Source organism: Tachysurus vachellii, chromosome 2 (genome assembly GCF_030014155.1).
Source record: "Tachysurus vachellii isolate PV-2020 chromosome 2, HZAU_Pvac_v1, whole genome shotgun sequence".
Classification (NCBI taxonomy): domain Eukaryota; kingdom Metazoa; phylum Chordata; class Actinopteri; order Siluriformes; family Bagridae; genus Tachysurus; species Tachysurus vachellii.
The window spans coordinates 33,666,624-33,679,841 of NC_083461.1; the positions used below are offsets into that span (position 1 = coordinate 33,666,624).

Here is a 13,218-nt window from a genome sequence, read left to right on the forward strand (position 1 = left end):
CGCGCAAGTTGGTGTACTTCATCCAAATCATAATATGTACATTTGTGGGAATCTTGGTGTTTGGACTTGCCTTCTTTAGCAAAGTAGGCTTAATATAAACAGTTATATATCTAATATGCATATATTTTAAGGCATTTGTATGTGATACAGTAAATATGTTGGTTATTTCTGTCTTTATCATTACAGGCATCTCTTTTGCTATTAATAAGCCTTTGCAGCAACACATCAACCACCATAGAAACCAAACCTTACGCTCTCCTCTTCATTGGGTGCCTTCTAATTGCTCCATCCATTTTACTGTTGATCAAAAGCATTTGGAAAATTACTTTTAAGGATTCAAAAACCCCATCGACGCAGACATTGCTATGGGTAAGTGCTGACCATAAATCAAATATATAGGATATTTATGAGCCTGTGAAATCAAACAAACACCCTTTAAATCTAGCACACTAAAGTTGTCTTTTAAAATGAAGAATATTTACATTTTAAAACGTTTCATCTTATTCATGACTCAACAAAAATTATTTTCAGGCCCAGCTAGGGTAGTGTGGTCCATAGATTGAATATCTTTGCTCTGTGGGAACCCTAAAAAATAAAGGTTGTATGTGGAATCCTTCACCAGAGATTTCTAGAAAAGCACTTTATTCGCTTTAATTACAATTTTTCTCTGTAACCTGATTGCTTCAAGTTAAATGCGTGTGAGTTAAGGACATTTATTTTATTATTAAAGCTAATTATCAAATTATCAGGTCAGAGCTGTAAAAACTTGGCACTTTTTGTGGTTTAAAGTTACATGACGGAGTTAAAACACGGCGGCAGTTGCAAATGCAGGTGGAACAGGTTTTATTAATACACTTTGAGACAATTCAAAACACTAGGCAAAGTCGGGAGTCAGGGAACAGAAAGAGATGAGTAACACAAAGTCTATGCATTAAACAAACTATGGCTGTAAACGAGTTGTTTGCGCTCGTGAGGATACAGCACTGATACTCCACTCCGTGAAGTGTCATGATGCACGAGGGTTTAAATATACAGACAAAACAAAAGGGAAAACAAAAGACGTGCGAACAACTGAAGCACAAACAATAACGAGACAGGTACGGAGATAAGACATGAATCGAAACAAACACACGTGGAAATGTAACTAAACTGAAAACAAAGCATAAGGGAAATCATGACATCATGATGTATTCAGACATTTTGTTAAGTACCATGTATAAATAATAACTACCATCATACTTTCATACTGTATACTGTATGATTTATTTAGATGAGAAACTGCTTTCCTGCGCAGTCAGTCTGTTACATATGAACAGTTATTTTTGTACAGAAAACAAAGGAACTGAATTTAATGGCTGGACCAGTAAGATGAAGGAATAAGATGATAAACATAGGACATAGTGGTAAAAGTGTGACTGTTATGCTTAAAAATATATGTTCAGACTCCTAAATGTTTTTGACTTATAGAAAAAAGCATGACATGTGTAACATCAAAATCCCCATCAATGATGTTGTTTATGTTGCCAGAGAGATCCTCTGTATTAAAAGTACATTTGTTGGATAATGCTTATTAACCTTCAACTCTGTAGTATCACAAAGATTCTTTAAACATTTATTGACTGAGACTTTAATGCATTTCTGAGTATTTTGTATTTCTGTTTAATTTAATTTGACATCAATTTGCTAATTTTTGTTCAGATTGTTGCAGTGGAAACTTTGGTGGCTCTTGGATCTTCCGTCCTTACCCTGGTCTCTATGCCTGGATTTGACGTCCTGACTAATGTGATGCTTCTGAATGGCATTAGTACATTATCAGCCATGCTGCAAGTCATCGGTAATGCAGTCGCACACGGAAGGAGGCGATTCATTGCAACTTCGTTAGCCGCTTTCATTTTCCTAATTGCAGGTTTTATCTTCTTTGTTGCTAACTACCTCAGAAAGCAAGATGAAAACAAGGACATAGGGCTACTTGTGGGTTTAGCCATTGGAGGCATTTTCCTAGTCTCTTTGAACTGGTGGGAAAACTATGCCATGCTTTTCAACATCGTCTTCTTCCAGAACACAATCCAGGACATCAAAAGGTCCCGAAACTTTGTGAACATTGTGGCTAGCTTGGTGCGAATTGCTGTGACCTCCATTGTCCTTGGAGCTTATGTGAAGCTCTCGGGACAGGACTGGTCATCAGTGCTGGAAGTCGAAAATTTTACTGAAACCCTCGTCTTGAGCCTCTTTGCTATTCAGGTTCTAGCTTCAGCTCTGTGTCGCTACATGACCGTGGTTGCATGCAAAATGCACGCTGTGCGCCGCAGCTTCCTTATTCCCATGATCTTCACTTCTCCTGCCACGGTGGGGGCCTTCGCTCTGGCTATCTGGATTCCAGTTAGCTATCAACAGGTAAAAATAATGAAAAAAAAGATTAAAAATGCTTTATTTAGATGCAAATTGATGGAAAAGGCGTTAGATATATAAGGCAGATAAAGTCTATCTTACTCTTATTTGAAAAACTTTGTTTAAGCAGTACTTTTGCAATTCCTTCTGCAGAATGCTTCATTTTCTGACTACTGTAGCACCTTTACGATTGTGCCAAAGCCAGGACTTGACGTTGTGAGACTGTTGCTGAGTGATTTAACTCGTGGCATGTGTCACCATATGTTGGACAACAATACTTCGGTGGGATTTGGTCTGCTTGGATTGTCTCTGGTTAGCTGGTGGCTCGGTCTGGTGCTCTGCACACTCTACATCTGGTTCTTGAACATGGGACGTATTGCCAGGACGAAGGATCTGTTTGTGTGTGACATTTATGAAGCAGCGTTCATTGATCAGTCCATGCTCCTGAACACCAAGTTTGAGATTGTGCTTCAGCCAAAACAAACCAGGTAGTTAAATGTGTGCTTAATATAGGACAGTTCATATTGATGTATATCATCATCTGGAATTAACATTCCTACATGTTCATTAATAGGGAACAGGAGAAGGTGACCATCTACCTCTGTGCAACCATGTGGCACGAGACTGCAGATGAAATGCTGAAGATGATCATCTCGATGTTCAGGTATTCTGATGGTGAAAAAGACCTTTTACTTGAGAACTTCACAGATCAATCTTAAATGAATGGTTTCTCTATTTCATTCAGGCTGGACAAATTCCGACCAAAGAAAAACCAATTTAACGATGTTGTTTTTGAGTCTCACATTTATTTCGACGATGCTTTTCTGACCAAAGACAACAAGCGATGTGTCAACGAGTATGCCGAGATCCTGGTGGAAGTCATCAGAGAAGTTTATGTGTAAGTGAATAATCTATGAATAATCTTGTAACATTTGTGTGGATTTAGGAAGGAAATGGGGACAACTCAGCTGTCTCATTGTTTTTCTTTTTGTATCTTTTACGTTTTCTATCATTGGGTCTTGCACACACAAACAAACACACGTGCATGGGCATGCACGGATGCACACAGCTCATGCACACGGGCTTCTATGCCATGCTGTCCTTTAATCTCCTCAACATCGTTCCCTGAAACAAAAAACACTTAGAAATCACATAAATCACCCAGAAAGGTGAATGAGCACACTCATTCATACTACACATTTTCCCAACTCCACTCTCCATTCACAAACTCACTGATATATACCCTCGCTGCTAAATTGGGGGGCTGTCTGGCCTGCCACAGACTCCCCCTGATGAGATAGGAAATCTGTCACATCTCACCTTACACCCCAATTAAGAAGTACATTGGTTAAATCACTCAGGACCTGCAGGGCTTATGTCAATTTCTTCCTTCTATGCATGAATTTGAAAAAATGATCTAGAAGTTAAAGACACAGTCTGCAGTAGAAACTGCTACTATACAGAGCAGGAAAGCTTACATCCTACAGTGTTGAAACACTCAGTATTGCACACACACACACACACACACACACACACACACACACACACCCAAAGCAAGTCAGCAATGCATGATGAAAGGAATTACATTTTTGTGTGATGAGGACAAATAAAATTCAAAATTGTTTTCACTATCATTTGAAGACACTATCATGACATTTTAGCAATGTGCCATACGATACTTTAATGATACTGAAAATGCTTGAAGGTACATGTTTACTGTAGGAGAAAATTACACCTGCTATATACTCATCTATTTTTCTTTTCTTTGTACTTATTACACATCCAGCAGGCTACACCAGGTAGCCATCTGACTAATCACTTTCAAAACAGAAATGGGAGAGTTGGGGGTTAATCTTGTTACTCATCTTAGCAGTATAATATTTGCTATTATGTTATATTGCATTAGTTTAAATAGTTTCTCTGAGCTCTTCTTTTTCTAGAACTAACTTTTGCAATTTTTAAATTCTAGGTTATTTGGAATGAATATTACAACTACTGTATTTAAAAAAAAAATGAATAGCCTTTGATTACACAAATGCTGATGTTTGTTCAGGCAGAAGTTGAGTCATCCTTGGCACTGTCCATTTAATAATAAGAATGTGAAGGCCATTCACAACAGATAGTATTGTATGGCCTTGATGAGCTGTAAGGACTCAGTGACTGCGTATCATCCTCACCTCCTAGGTTTTCAGCATCCGTGTAACACTCTAGTGGGTTTGGGAAGAGGTGAAGAAACAGGAGGCAGGGTTGAGACAACTTAACTTCTGTCTTTTTAGCACTTTTCAGCCCAAACGATCTTCTAACGCCTCTTTTACTTGGGCTCTACGATCATACACACGCATCGGTACTCGTGTGTTCAACCTTCCTTCATTCACAATGTACTGTTTATATATACCACAAAAGGCAACCACAAATACAGTATATGTAACCAAACGCCTAAAACACCACTGTGGCTGCAAACGACCTGTGCAAAAGTATTAATATACTAAATAATAATGTATATAATCTTGTTATATTATTTAATAATCATAATCATACCTGTGTTGCTTTACTTGCATTTTTATAATTGGAATTTGTTTGTGTGTGTGTGTGTGTGTGTGTTTTGATTATATACAGCATATTCACAGAAGATAGCAAAAGTGTATTTAGGAACAGAAAGCTGCTTCCAGACCAGAAAATCTTCCAGACGCCGTATGGCTGCCGGCTGCAGTACACACTTCCTCACGGCAACTTGCTGTTTGTTCATTTCAAGGACAAACACCAGATTCGCCACAAAAAGAGATGGTCTCAGGTGAGCTGCTGCAGACTTCTAGATTTCCTGAAACATTTCCTCCACAGTAGTTACGCTTAACAATTGTAGCATGCTGTAATATTTCAGTTATACACTATACAGTACCAGTATGACTGCATACCATTATGTTTTAAAATGATTCCATTACTGGAATCATTCTGGGTGTAAATGTTGAAGATGAAGCAAAATAATATACTATTTTATGAGTTTTAGATAATTATTTTATATAAATTACAGAGGCTAAATGTTTAAGAGGAAAATGTTTAATGATCAATAGTTTTTTTTAGAATTTAATAATGTAATACCGTGTAAAAGTAATACTGTGTAATGAGAGTTTCATAACACAATCCAACTGATCAATAATGAAACTTGTTGGCAAGCTTTTTTGTTTGTATATTGTGTCTATTAATTATTGCAACGCTACAAAATCCACATTGTCACTATGCTTAACGTATCCTACTTACAGGATAATTGTAATTATGCTTCTTTTCACTAAAGATCATGTACATGTACTACCTTCTTGGCTGGAGGCTGCACAAGCAATACTATGAGATGTACCTGGAAGGGGATGAGCAGCTGACAGTTATTGAAGATCAATTAAAAGTATGTGTGATCATCCTAAAATTACTGAATTACGCCTGTCTTGTAATCTAATCTAAGAAGAATTTCCTTTCTGCTCCAGAAAGCCAAGGAGAACACATACATTCTGGCTCTAGATGGTGACACAGATTTCCAGCCTTCAGCCGTCATGCTTTTAGTGGATCGGCTCAGGTTGTACCCTGAAGTGGGAGCTGCATGTGGCAGGATCCATCCCACTGGCACAGGTGATTAATAATAATAATAATAATAATAAGAAGAAGAAGAAGAAGAAGAAGAAGAAGAAGAAGTAATTGGAGGAGTTTGACAAATATCAAGGGGTTGTGAGTTCATTAGACTTACTGGCAATTATAAATATGTATCTCTGGTAAAATAGTATTATGTTCATACTTAAAAAAAAAATTGGGATTCAATTTTGTACTGACATGGGTAGAGTCCAAAGTGGGTGTGATATTCTAAACACCTCCAATGCAGTGTGTTTTGGTTCGAATGGCGTATCCACATCAGACCACATATATAGAAGAAGGAGCAGGGGTCGAAGCAATATAAATGCATTTATATCCCAGTTTTCCTCTGTATCTCAGGCTTTATCAGATCAGCAGTGCGTATGTGAGGTACTGTACTGCATCTTGGTGTTGTTTTTGGTTTTGATGGCTTAAGTTGCTGTTTCATTTTTTTGCTTTTTTATTTTGTTTGTTTGTTGTGTTTTGTACTTATGGGCTGATGTACTGTAGTAATCTAATGGGATGTCATTAAAAAAACATATAAACACTGGCCAGACCAAAATGTGCAGCTATAAATTCCCACCAGTAATCTGGCTCTCCATTATCATGCTACCATCTCTATTTGGTAAAAGCTCTGTGTGTGTGTGTGTTGCAGGTCCGATGGTGTGGTATCAGAAATTTGAGTATGCTGTGGGTCACTGGCTCCAGAAAACAGCAGAGCATGTGTTCGGATCTGTGTTGTGCAGCCCGGGCTGTTTCAGCCTGATGCGTGCAGAAGCACTCATGAGTGACAATGTCATGAAGAGATACACAACCAAAGCGACTGAGGCGTCCCATTATCTACAGTATGACCAGGGTGAGTGGCAAAGAGCAAAGACAAAAGAAATGAGAAAAAAATGACATTAATCACTGTACATACTCTTAATACTTATATATGTAGTGTTTATCCACATGCAGCTTGTATGTTCTTCCTCTGTGTTTGCAGGTGAAGACCGCTGGCTGTGCACACTGCTCCTGCAGCAGGGATGGCGAGTGGAGTACAACGCTGCCTCTGACTCATACACTAATGCGCCACAGGAGTTCAAGGAGTTTTACAACCAGCGGAGGCGCTGGGGTCCGTCCACCATGGCCAACACTCTGGATCTTCTTTCCAGTGGCAGTATCACTGCACAAATCAACAAGTCCATATCACGGCCCTACATTCTGTACCAGACTTTCACCATGGCTGCCTCAATCTTGGGGCCAGCTACGGTCTGCCTCATGATTGCAGGTGAGAGTTTAGATGCTGTTTATATGCTAAGGCCTGTTTCACCGTTTCTTTTCAGGTCCATTTTAATCATTTAATTCTATTTAGCATTAGCATTAGCATGCTGTTGTGGAACACGTCAGTCATTCGGGATAGATGTTATAGATGAATAGTAATTTATTTTTAAACTTTAACGTTTTTATACTGTTTCTATACTTATCAGTGCAAAACCAGGAATATTACCCCAGGAAGATAAATGATTAGTGTAATGAATGGTACAAAATACCAGGTGTGGAACCATGAAGGTGTAGCAGAGAAGCTAAAGATAAATTCATTTCGTAAATGAAACAATGAAAATTAGTTGAAATAATAGAAGGTTAAGGGTGGGGGTGGTGAGTTTGGATAAAGTTTAGATGTATATCAAAAGATAGCTTAATTCAAGGTATAAGTTTGAAAAACATAGCAAAACAGATTTTAAAACACCTTTGGCGTTGTGTAAAAATTACCTCTCTTCTCAACAGGAAGCTTTAAGTTTGTTCTGAAAATAAACGCCAACGTTGCTCTTGTGATGGCAGTTGTTCCTCCTGCAATCTACATGATTCTCTGCTATTGTCTTGGCCAGGCAAAATCAAACTTACAAATCAGCATTGCTGGTATCATGAGCATAATCTATGCTTTTCTTATGACAGCAACCATCTTATCGATTATAGGTAAGTGAAGTTTGCTTTTACTTCGAACCTTTGCTTAAAAAAACAAAGAAACATGAGCCTTTACATGGGCCTTTAGGAATTTACATCTTCTCATGTACTATTACTAATAAGAACACGTTGTTGGTCTTTTATTTTAGATCTGACTGTTATCATCTTTAGCATTTAATTTTATTGTGCTCTGCAACTTCTTATGTCTAAATACATTTGCTATTCTAATTTGGTAACAAAAGGTAAACAATTTGCAGTGTCTATTAATATTGTAGCGTGACTGTGACTGTTTTAGTATTTCCCCAATAAATAATACAGGGCTGCAGAGCGGCTGTACAAAATTCTCCCTGTATCCGTGTGGGTCTTCTCTGGGTTGTTCAGAATGTTTAAATTACTGATAAAATAAGATAAGCTCTATGTGATACTTTATGGGCTGAACCACAAATCAGGAGATGGGTGGCAAGCTTGGGACAACTCGGAAAGGGACTTGTCGGGACTGAATCGAAAAGTACATCAAAGTTTTAATGATTTTATTTTATTTGCACATATATAGATGGCTCATTCTTCCCATGGCTCTTGTCTCTCTCCATTTTATCCTTGCTACTGCTTATTGAAACACAGAACAGTTGTTAGAAACATCTTGAACAGATGCCTTGACATTTACCTTTCCCAGCTTGACCACAACCCTGCCTCCAAAACATCAAATAATCCATAAAGTTTACTCAAAACTTATATTGTGCATATTTCATACTAAAATTCATCTGCTTATCTGTGTTTCTATGTGTTTTCAGGGGACATGGTAATGCAGCAGACTTTCATGACCCCAAGTGGCTTGTTCTTTATTGGCATAATCGTCATGTACATTACCACGGCTCTTCTTCATCCTCATGAGTTCCATCTTATCATCTTTGGCTTTCTTTACATCATCTGCATCCCCAGTGGCTACCTGCTGCTGGCAATTTACTCCATGGTCAACATGAATAACGTGTCATGGGGCACTCGTGAATCTGCCAACCCGACCAGTGGTCCTGACCAGACCACAACAAAAAATGTCAAGTGCCAGAAGCTGTTCAAAATATGTGGATACACCTTTGAGTTTCAGGTGAACAAAGAAGAGAAGGTGATGAATACACTGCCAGATAATGCATCTGAACCCCTTCTTCAGAGTGTTGATACCGAAGTGTTCACCAAACCTAAAGAAAAGTAATTATAAATTTAAAAATAAATAAATAACATTAAATAATATTAACAATTTTATGGCTGATTAATTTATTTTAGCCAAACTACTGTGGCTGAACACTAAATGAATGTAATTTATTATTTTTTTTTTTCAGACCTTTCATTGATAACTGTGAGTAAACATACAATTTTAACACTTTTATACATTTATGTGATATAACAGTTCCACAGAAAATTAACAAAGTTTTCTTTGATAGATTTCATTGAACAGTTGGCAGAAAGCTCCGGTGAACTGGCTCTTAGGGAGAACAGATTTAACTTGGTGGGTATTACCATTGTTTTTCCCCAAGATCAATCGATATGCATTTTATACATCTTGGGACAGAGATGCCTTTTTTTTTACTGTACTACCTTTTCTACAGTATTCGAGTATTCAACTGACATTTTTTATGGTTTCTGATTCTTTGTTATGCTAAAATATCTTCCGTGCCTTACATAAGTAATACTTGCCCTCAAACCTGCCTTAATTTCTCAGTTGGATCATTTACATTTACAGCATTTGGCAAATGCCCTTATCCAGAGCGACGTACATAAGTGCTTAAATCTCTAACATTGAATACATTAATGCTGGCTCACTGTTACATACTTAAGATACCATGAGTTTAAAACATTTGTTCAAAGTTACAATGAAAAAGTGTCAAAGGTGTTTTTTTTGTTGTTGTTTTTTTTTGTTTTTTTTTTTTAATTAAAAATGCAAAAGATAGAGGAAAGAAGTGCTAGTTGAAGTGTGTCCTGAATAAGTAGGTCTTCAACCGCCGCTTGGATCATGGTCTGATTTTTGACTGTAAGATTTTACACATAAACATATTTGGTTTATGCTTGAATATTTAGGGTTGTTGTCCTGTTTGACTCAGAGAAACTATATAGAAACTATAATGCCCCATCTTCCCAAATATCAGGGCTTATTTTGTGATCTGTGACGTCTAAAATCAAATAAATTTATTTCAGTTCTGCTCTACTAAATATAGAAACCTTGTACTGTGCACTGTGTAATGTATCATTAAATGAGGTGTGTATATTGTGAAAGCAAGTTCTTCAAGTTTGAGTTTGTTTGATGTTAATACAATGTCTATTGTTTCCTTTTTTGGCCATTCGTCACGTAAAACGAAATAGCTGACGGCTCACGGACACAATCCTAATCCTTTTTTAAATTTATTTATTTATTTGTTTGTTTATTAGGAAGAAGGAAAGTTTTGGGAGGACCTAATTGAACTATACCTAAAACCACTAGAGACTGATAAAAGAAAGGAGGAAAAAATCAAAGCAGATCTTAAAGTTCTACGCGACAAGGTTTGTCAATGGGAAGCTGACAGTTAACCTGGCCTGAATAATACGTTTCTCCCTTTTTTCACATTGTCCCTATTAACAATTTAACAAGTAATAAAAATTTTAAATACTTGAATAAACTATAGTCAAACGGCAGTTGCTTTGTCAAGGACGCTTGAAAGATCAACCACAGTATATTGGTATATTTTTGAATATTGTTTGTTCAATAGCCTGGAATTTTGTATACCTATTAACTGGAAAATGCCTATAAGAGATCAGTCTAGTAAGAATATTTGAGTAGTGAACTCACACAGCGATCTTGTCTAATAATCTTCTCTAAATTTTCAGGCAACGTTTGTGTTTTTTATCTGTAATGCCCTGTGGCTTGTGGCTACTTTCTTTCTGCAAGCCATTGGCAGCGCAGTGAGCATCAAGATCCCTAAAGTTTTTGCCAATGGAACTGTTGACCCAGATGGACAGATATTTATCGACCCCATTGGACTGATGTTCCTCTTGAGTTTTGCAGGCCTCCTTCTTATCCAGTTTTTAGCTATGCTGTGGCACAGGTACCTATAATATGAATCTTGTTTTCCATTATATTTAAAAGTGCTATGAACGATTACTATTTAACATGTACATGTATGTTTTTTCATTTAGAATCCAGACTTTAATACACTTCATTGCTTATACTGGGACTGAGGCCGAGGTTAACAGGAACATGAGAAATCAAGCTATGGCACTGGTCTCCGAAAAAAATGATGAAAATGTAAGTTGGACAGAATTATGAATGCCTTGGAACGATTGAACATTGTAATATGTTTATTTACTATGATAACATAAGCATTTAATAGGTTCATTTCTCTCCAGAATTTTCTTTAGGAGGAAATTAAATTGACTAAAAGCCTCGAAGTGGATGATCCAAAAGATGATATGTGATGGGAAACTATTTAGCAACACACAAACCTGGCAAACCTACAATACCAACTTAATGTAATTAAAAGCAATATATTTTTTCAAACACTGTTTAATAACTATTTGTTACTTCTCTTTCCACTGGACTAATGATTGTTGTTAATAATATTATCATTATTATTATTATTATTATTATTATTATTATTATTATTATTATTATTATTATTATTATTATTATTTATTTTATTCTTTTTTGTTGTATATATTTTATTTCTGTATATCTGTTACAAGACAGATCTGAGTCATTTTGCATGAACACAGCAAGATTATTGTAAATTGTCCAAGACTGACTGACAGATTGTGAAAATGTTATTTTGCAATAAACCACTGCATATAAGCACGGTATGTGAACAATTCTTTTAACCACACCTCTGTACTCCTTATACACCTCACCCAAAATTAAATGTCACGAAAATGCTTCATGTTGTCATTAGGAGAAAATGAATCACCTGGAGTGAAGGTAGAAATCTACAGTTAAGCCCTTTGTAAAAATGAATGCAATTTGCAAAACCAATAGCAATAGCTCCTGTGGTATTTATTTGAATTAAATCCAGAATGTATTTAGATTACTGAAGATGAATATTATCATGTTCTGAAGAGGATTCAAATTGTTTACACAGAACATTAATGTGAACTCGGCCCCACGTCACCATCACAAAGATGACTACAAAAGCTTTTAGCATGGCCATGGCCTGAAACCTGAGCAGTGTGTATATATATATATATATATATATATATATATATATATATATATATATATATATATATATATATATATATATACAGTGCCTTGCAAAAGTATTCATACCCACTGAACTTTTCCACATTTTGACATGTTACAACCGCAGTGAAAAATGTATTTTATTGGGATTTTATAAAATAGACCGAAAGAAAGTGGCACATAATTGTGATGTGGAATGAATGGTGTCCAAATTTTTTTTTTATAAATAAATATCTGAAAAGTGTGGTGTGCATTTGTATTCAGCCCTCTTTACTCTGATACCCCTAACTAAAATCCAGTGAAACTAACTGCCTTCAGAAGTCACCTAATAGTAAATAGAGTGCAACTGTATGTAATTTAATCTCAGTATAAATACAGCTGTTCTGTGAAGCCCTCAGAAGTGTGTTAGAGAACATTAGAGAACAAACAGCATCATGAAGACCAAAGAACACACCAGACAGGTCAGGGATAAAGTTGTGGAGAAGTTTAAAGCAGGGTTAGGTTATAAATTAATATCCCAAGCCTTGAACATCTCAGGGAGCATTTGTACAATCCATCATCCGGAAAGAGTAAAGAGTATGGCACAACTGCAAGCCTACCAAGACATGGCCGTCCACCTAAACTGACAGGCCGTGCAAGGAGAGCGTTAATCAGAGAAGCAGGCAAGAGCCCCATGGTAACTCTGGAGGAGCTGCGGAGATCCACAGCTCAGGTGGGAGAATCTGTCCACAGGACAATTATTAGTCGTGTACTCCACAAATCTGGTCTTTATGGAAGAGTGGCAAGAAGAAAGCCATTGTTGAAAGAAAGCCATAAGAAATCCCGTTTGTAGTTTGCGACAAGCCATGTGGGGGGACAGCAAGCATGTGGAAGAAGGTGCTCTGTTCAGATGAGACCAAAATTAAACTTTTTGGCCAAAAAACCTTAAGTTTCAAAACGTTATGTGTGGCAGAAACCTAACACTGCACATCACCCTGAACACACCATCCCCACCGTGAAACATAGTGGTGGCAGCATCATGTTGGGGGGGGTGCCTTTCTTCAGCAGGGACAGGGAAGCTGGTCAGAGTTGATGGG

General features: G+C 37.0%; 1 protein-coding gene across 1 annotated transcript; it reads left to right on the forward strand.

The window, feature by feature from the left end:
* Window positions 1-1,970: 1,970 nt before the first annotated feature.
* On the forward strand, window positions 1,971-11,447 carry LOC132858261 (chitin synthase chs-2-like). The gene is made up of 17 exons (XM_060888522.1): window positions 1,971-2,394; window positions 2,542-2,876; window positions 2,963-3,052; window positions 3,134-3,286; window positions 5,005-5,179; window positions 5,678-5,782; window positions 5,862-6,003; window positions 6,656-6,856; window positions 6,986-7,270; window positions 7,768-7,956; window positions 8,736-9,147; window positions 9,279-9,295; window positions 9,381-9,445; window positions 10,363-10,473; window positions 10,798-11,015; window positions 11,107-11,215; window positions 11,317-11,447. Exons 1-17 carry the CDS (start codon window positions 2,032-2,034, stop codon window positions 11,326-11,328), a joined length of 2,982 nt encoding a protein of 993 aa, XP_060744505.1. The 5' UTR covers window positions 1,971-2,031; the 3' UTR covers window positions 11,329-11,447.
* Window positions 11,448-13,218: the final 1,771 nt, after the last annotated feature.

What these genes read in the sequence shown, in the direction of transcription:
- LOC132858261 (XM_060888522.1), top strand. Translation starts at nt 2,032, where the DNA reads ATGCTTTTCAACATCGTCTTCTTCCAGAACACAATCCAGGACATCAAA. An exon ending in TTATCTACAGTATGACCAGG is followed by an intron (nt 6,857 to 6,985) that starts GTGAGTGGCAAA and finishes CTGTGTTTGCAG; the next exon opens with GTGAAGACCGCTGGCTGTGC. An exon ending in AACCATCTTATCGATTATAG is followed by an intron (nt 7,957 to 8,735) that starts GTAAGTGAAGTT and finishes ATGTGTTTTCAG; the next exon opens with GGGACATGGTAATGCAGCAG.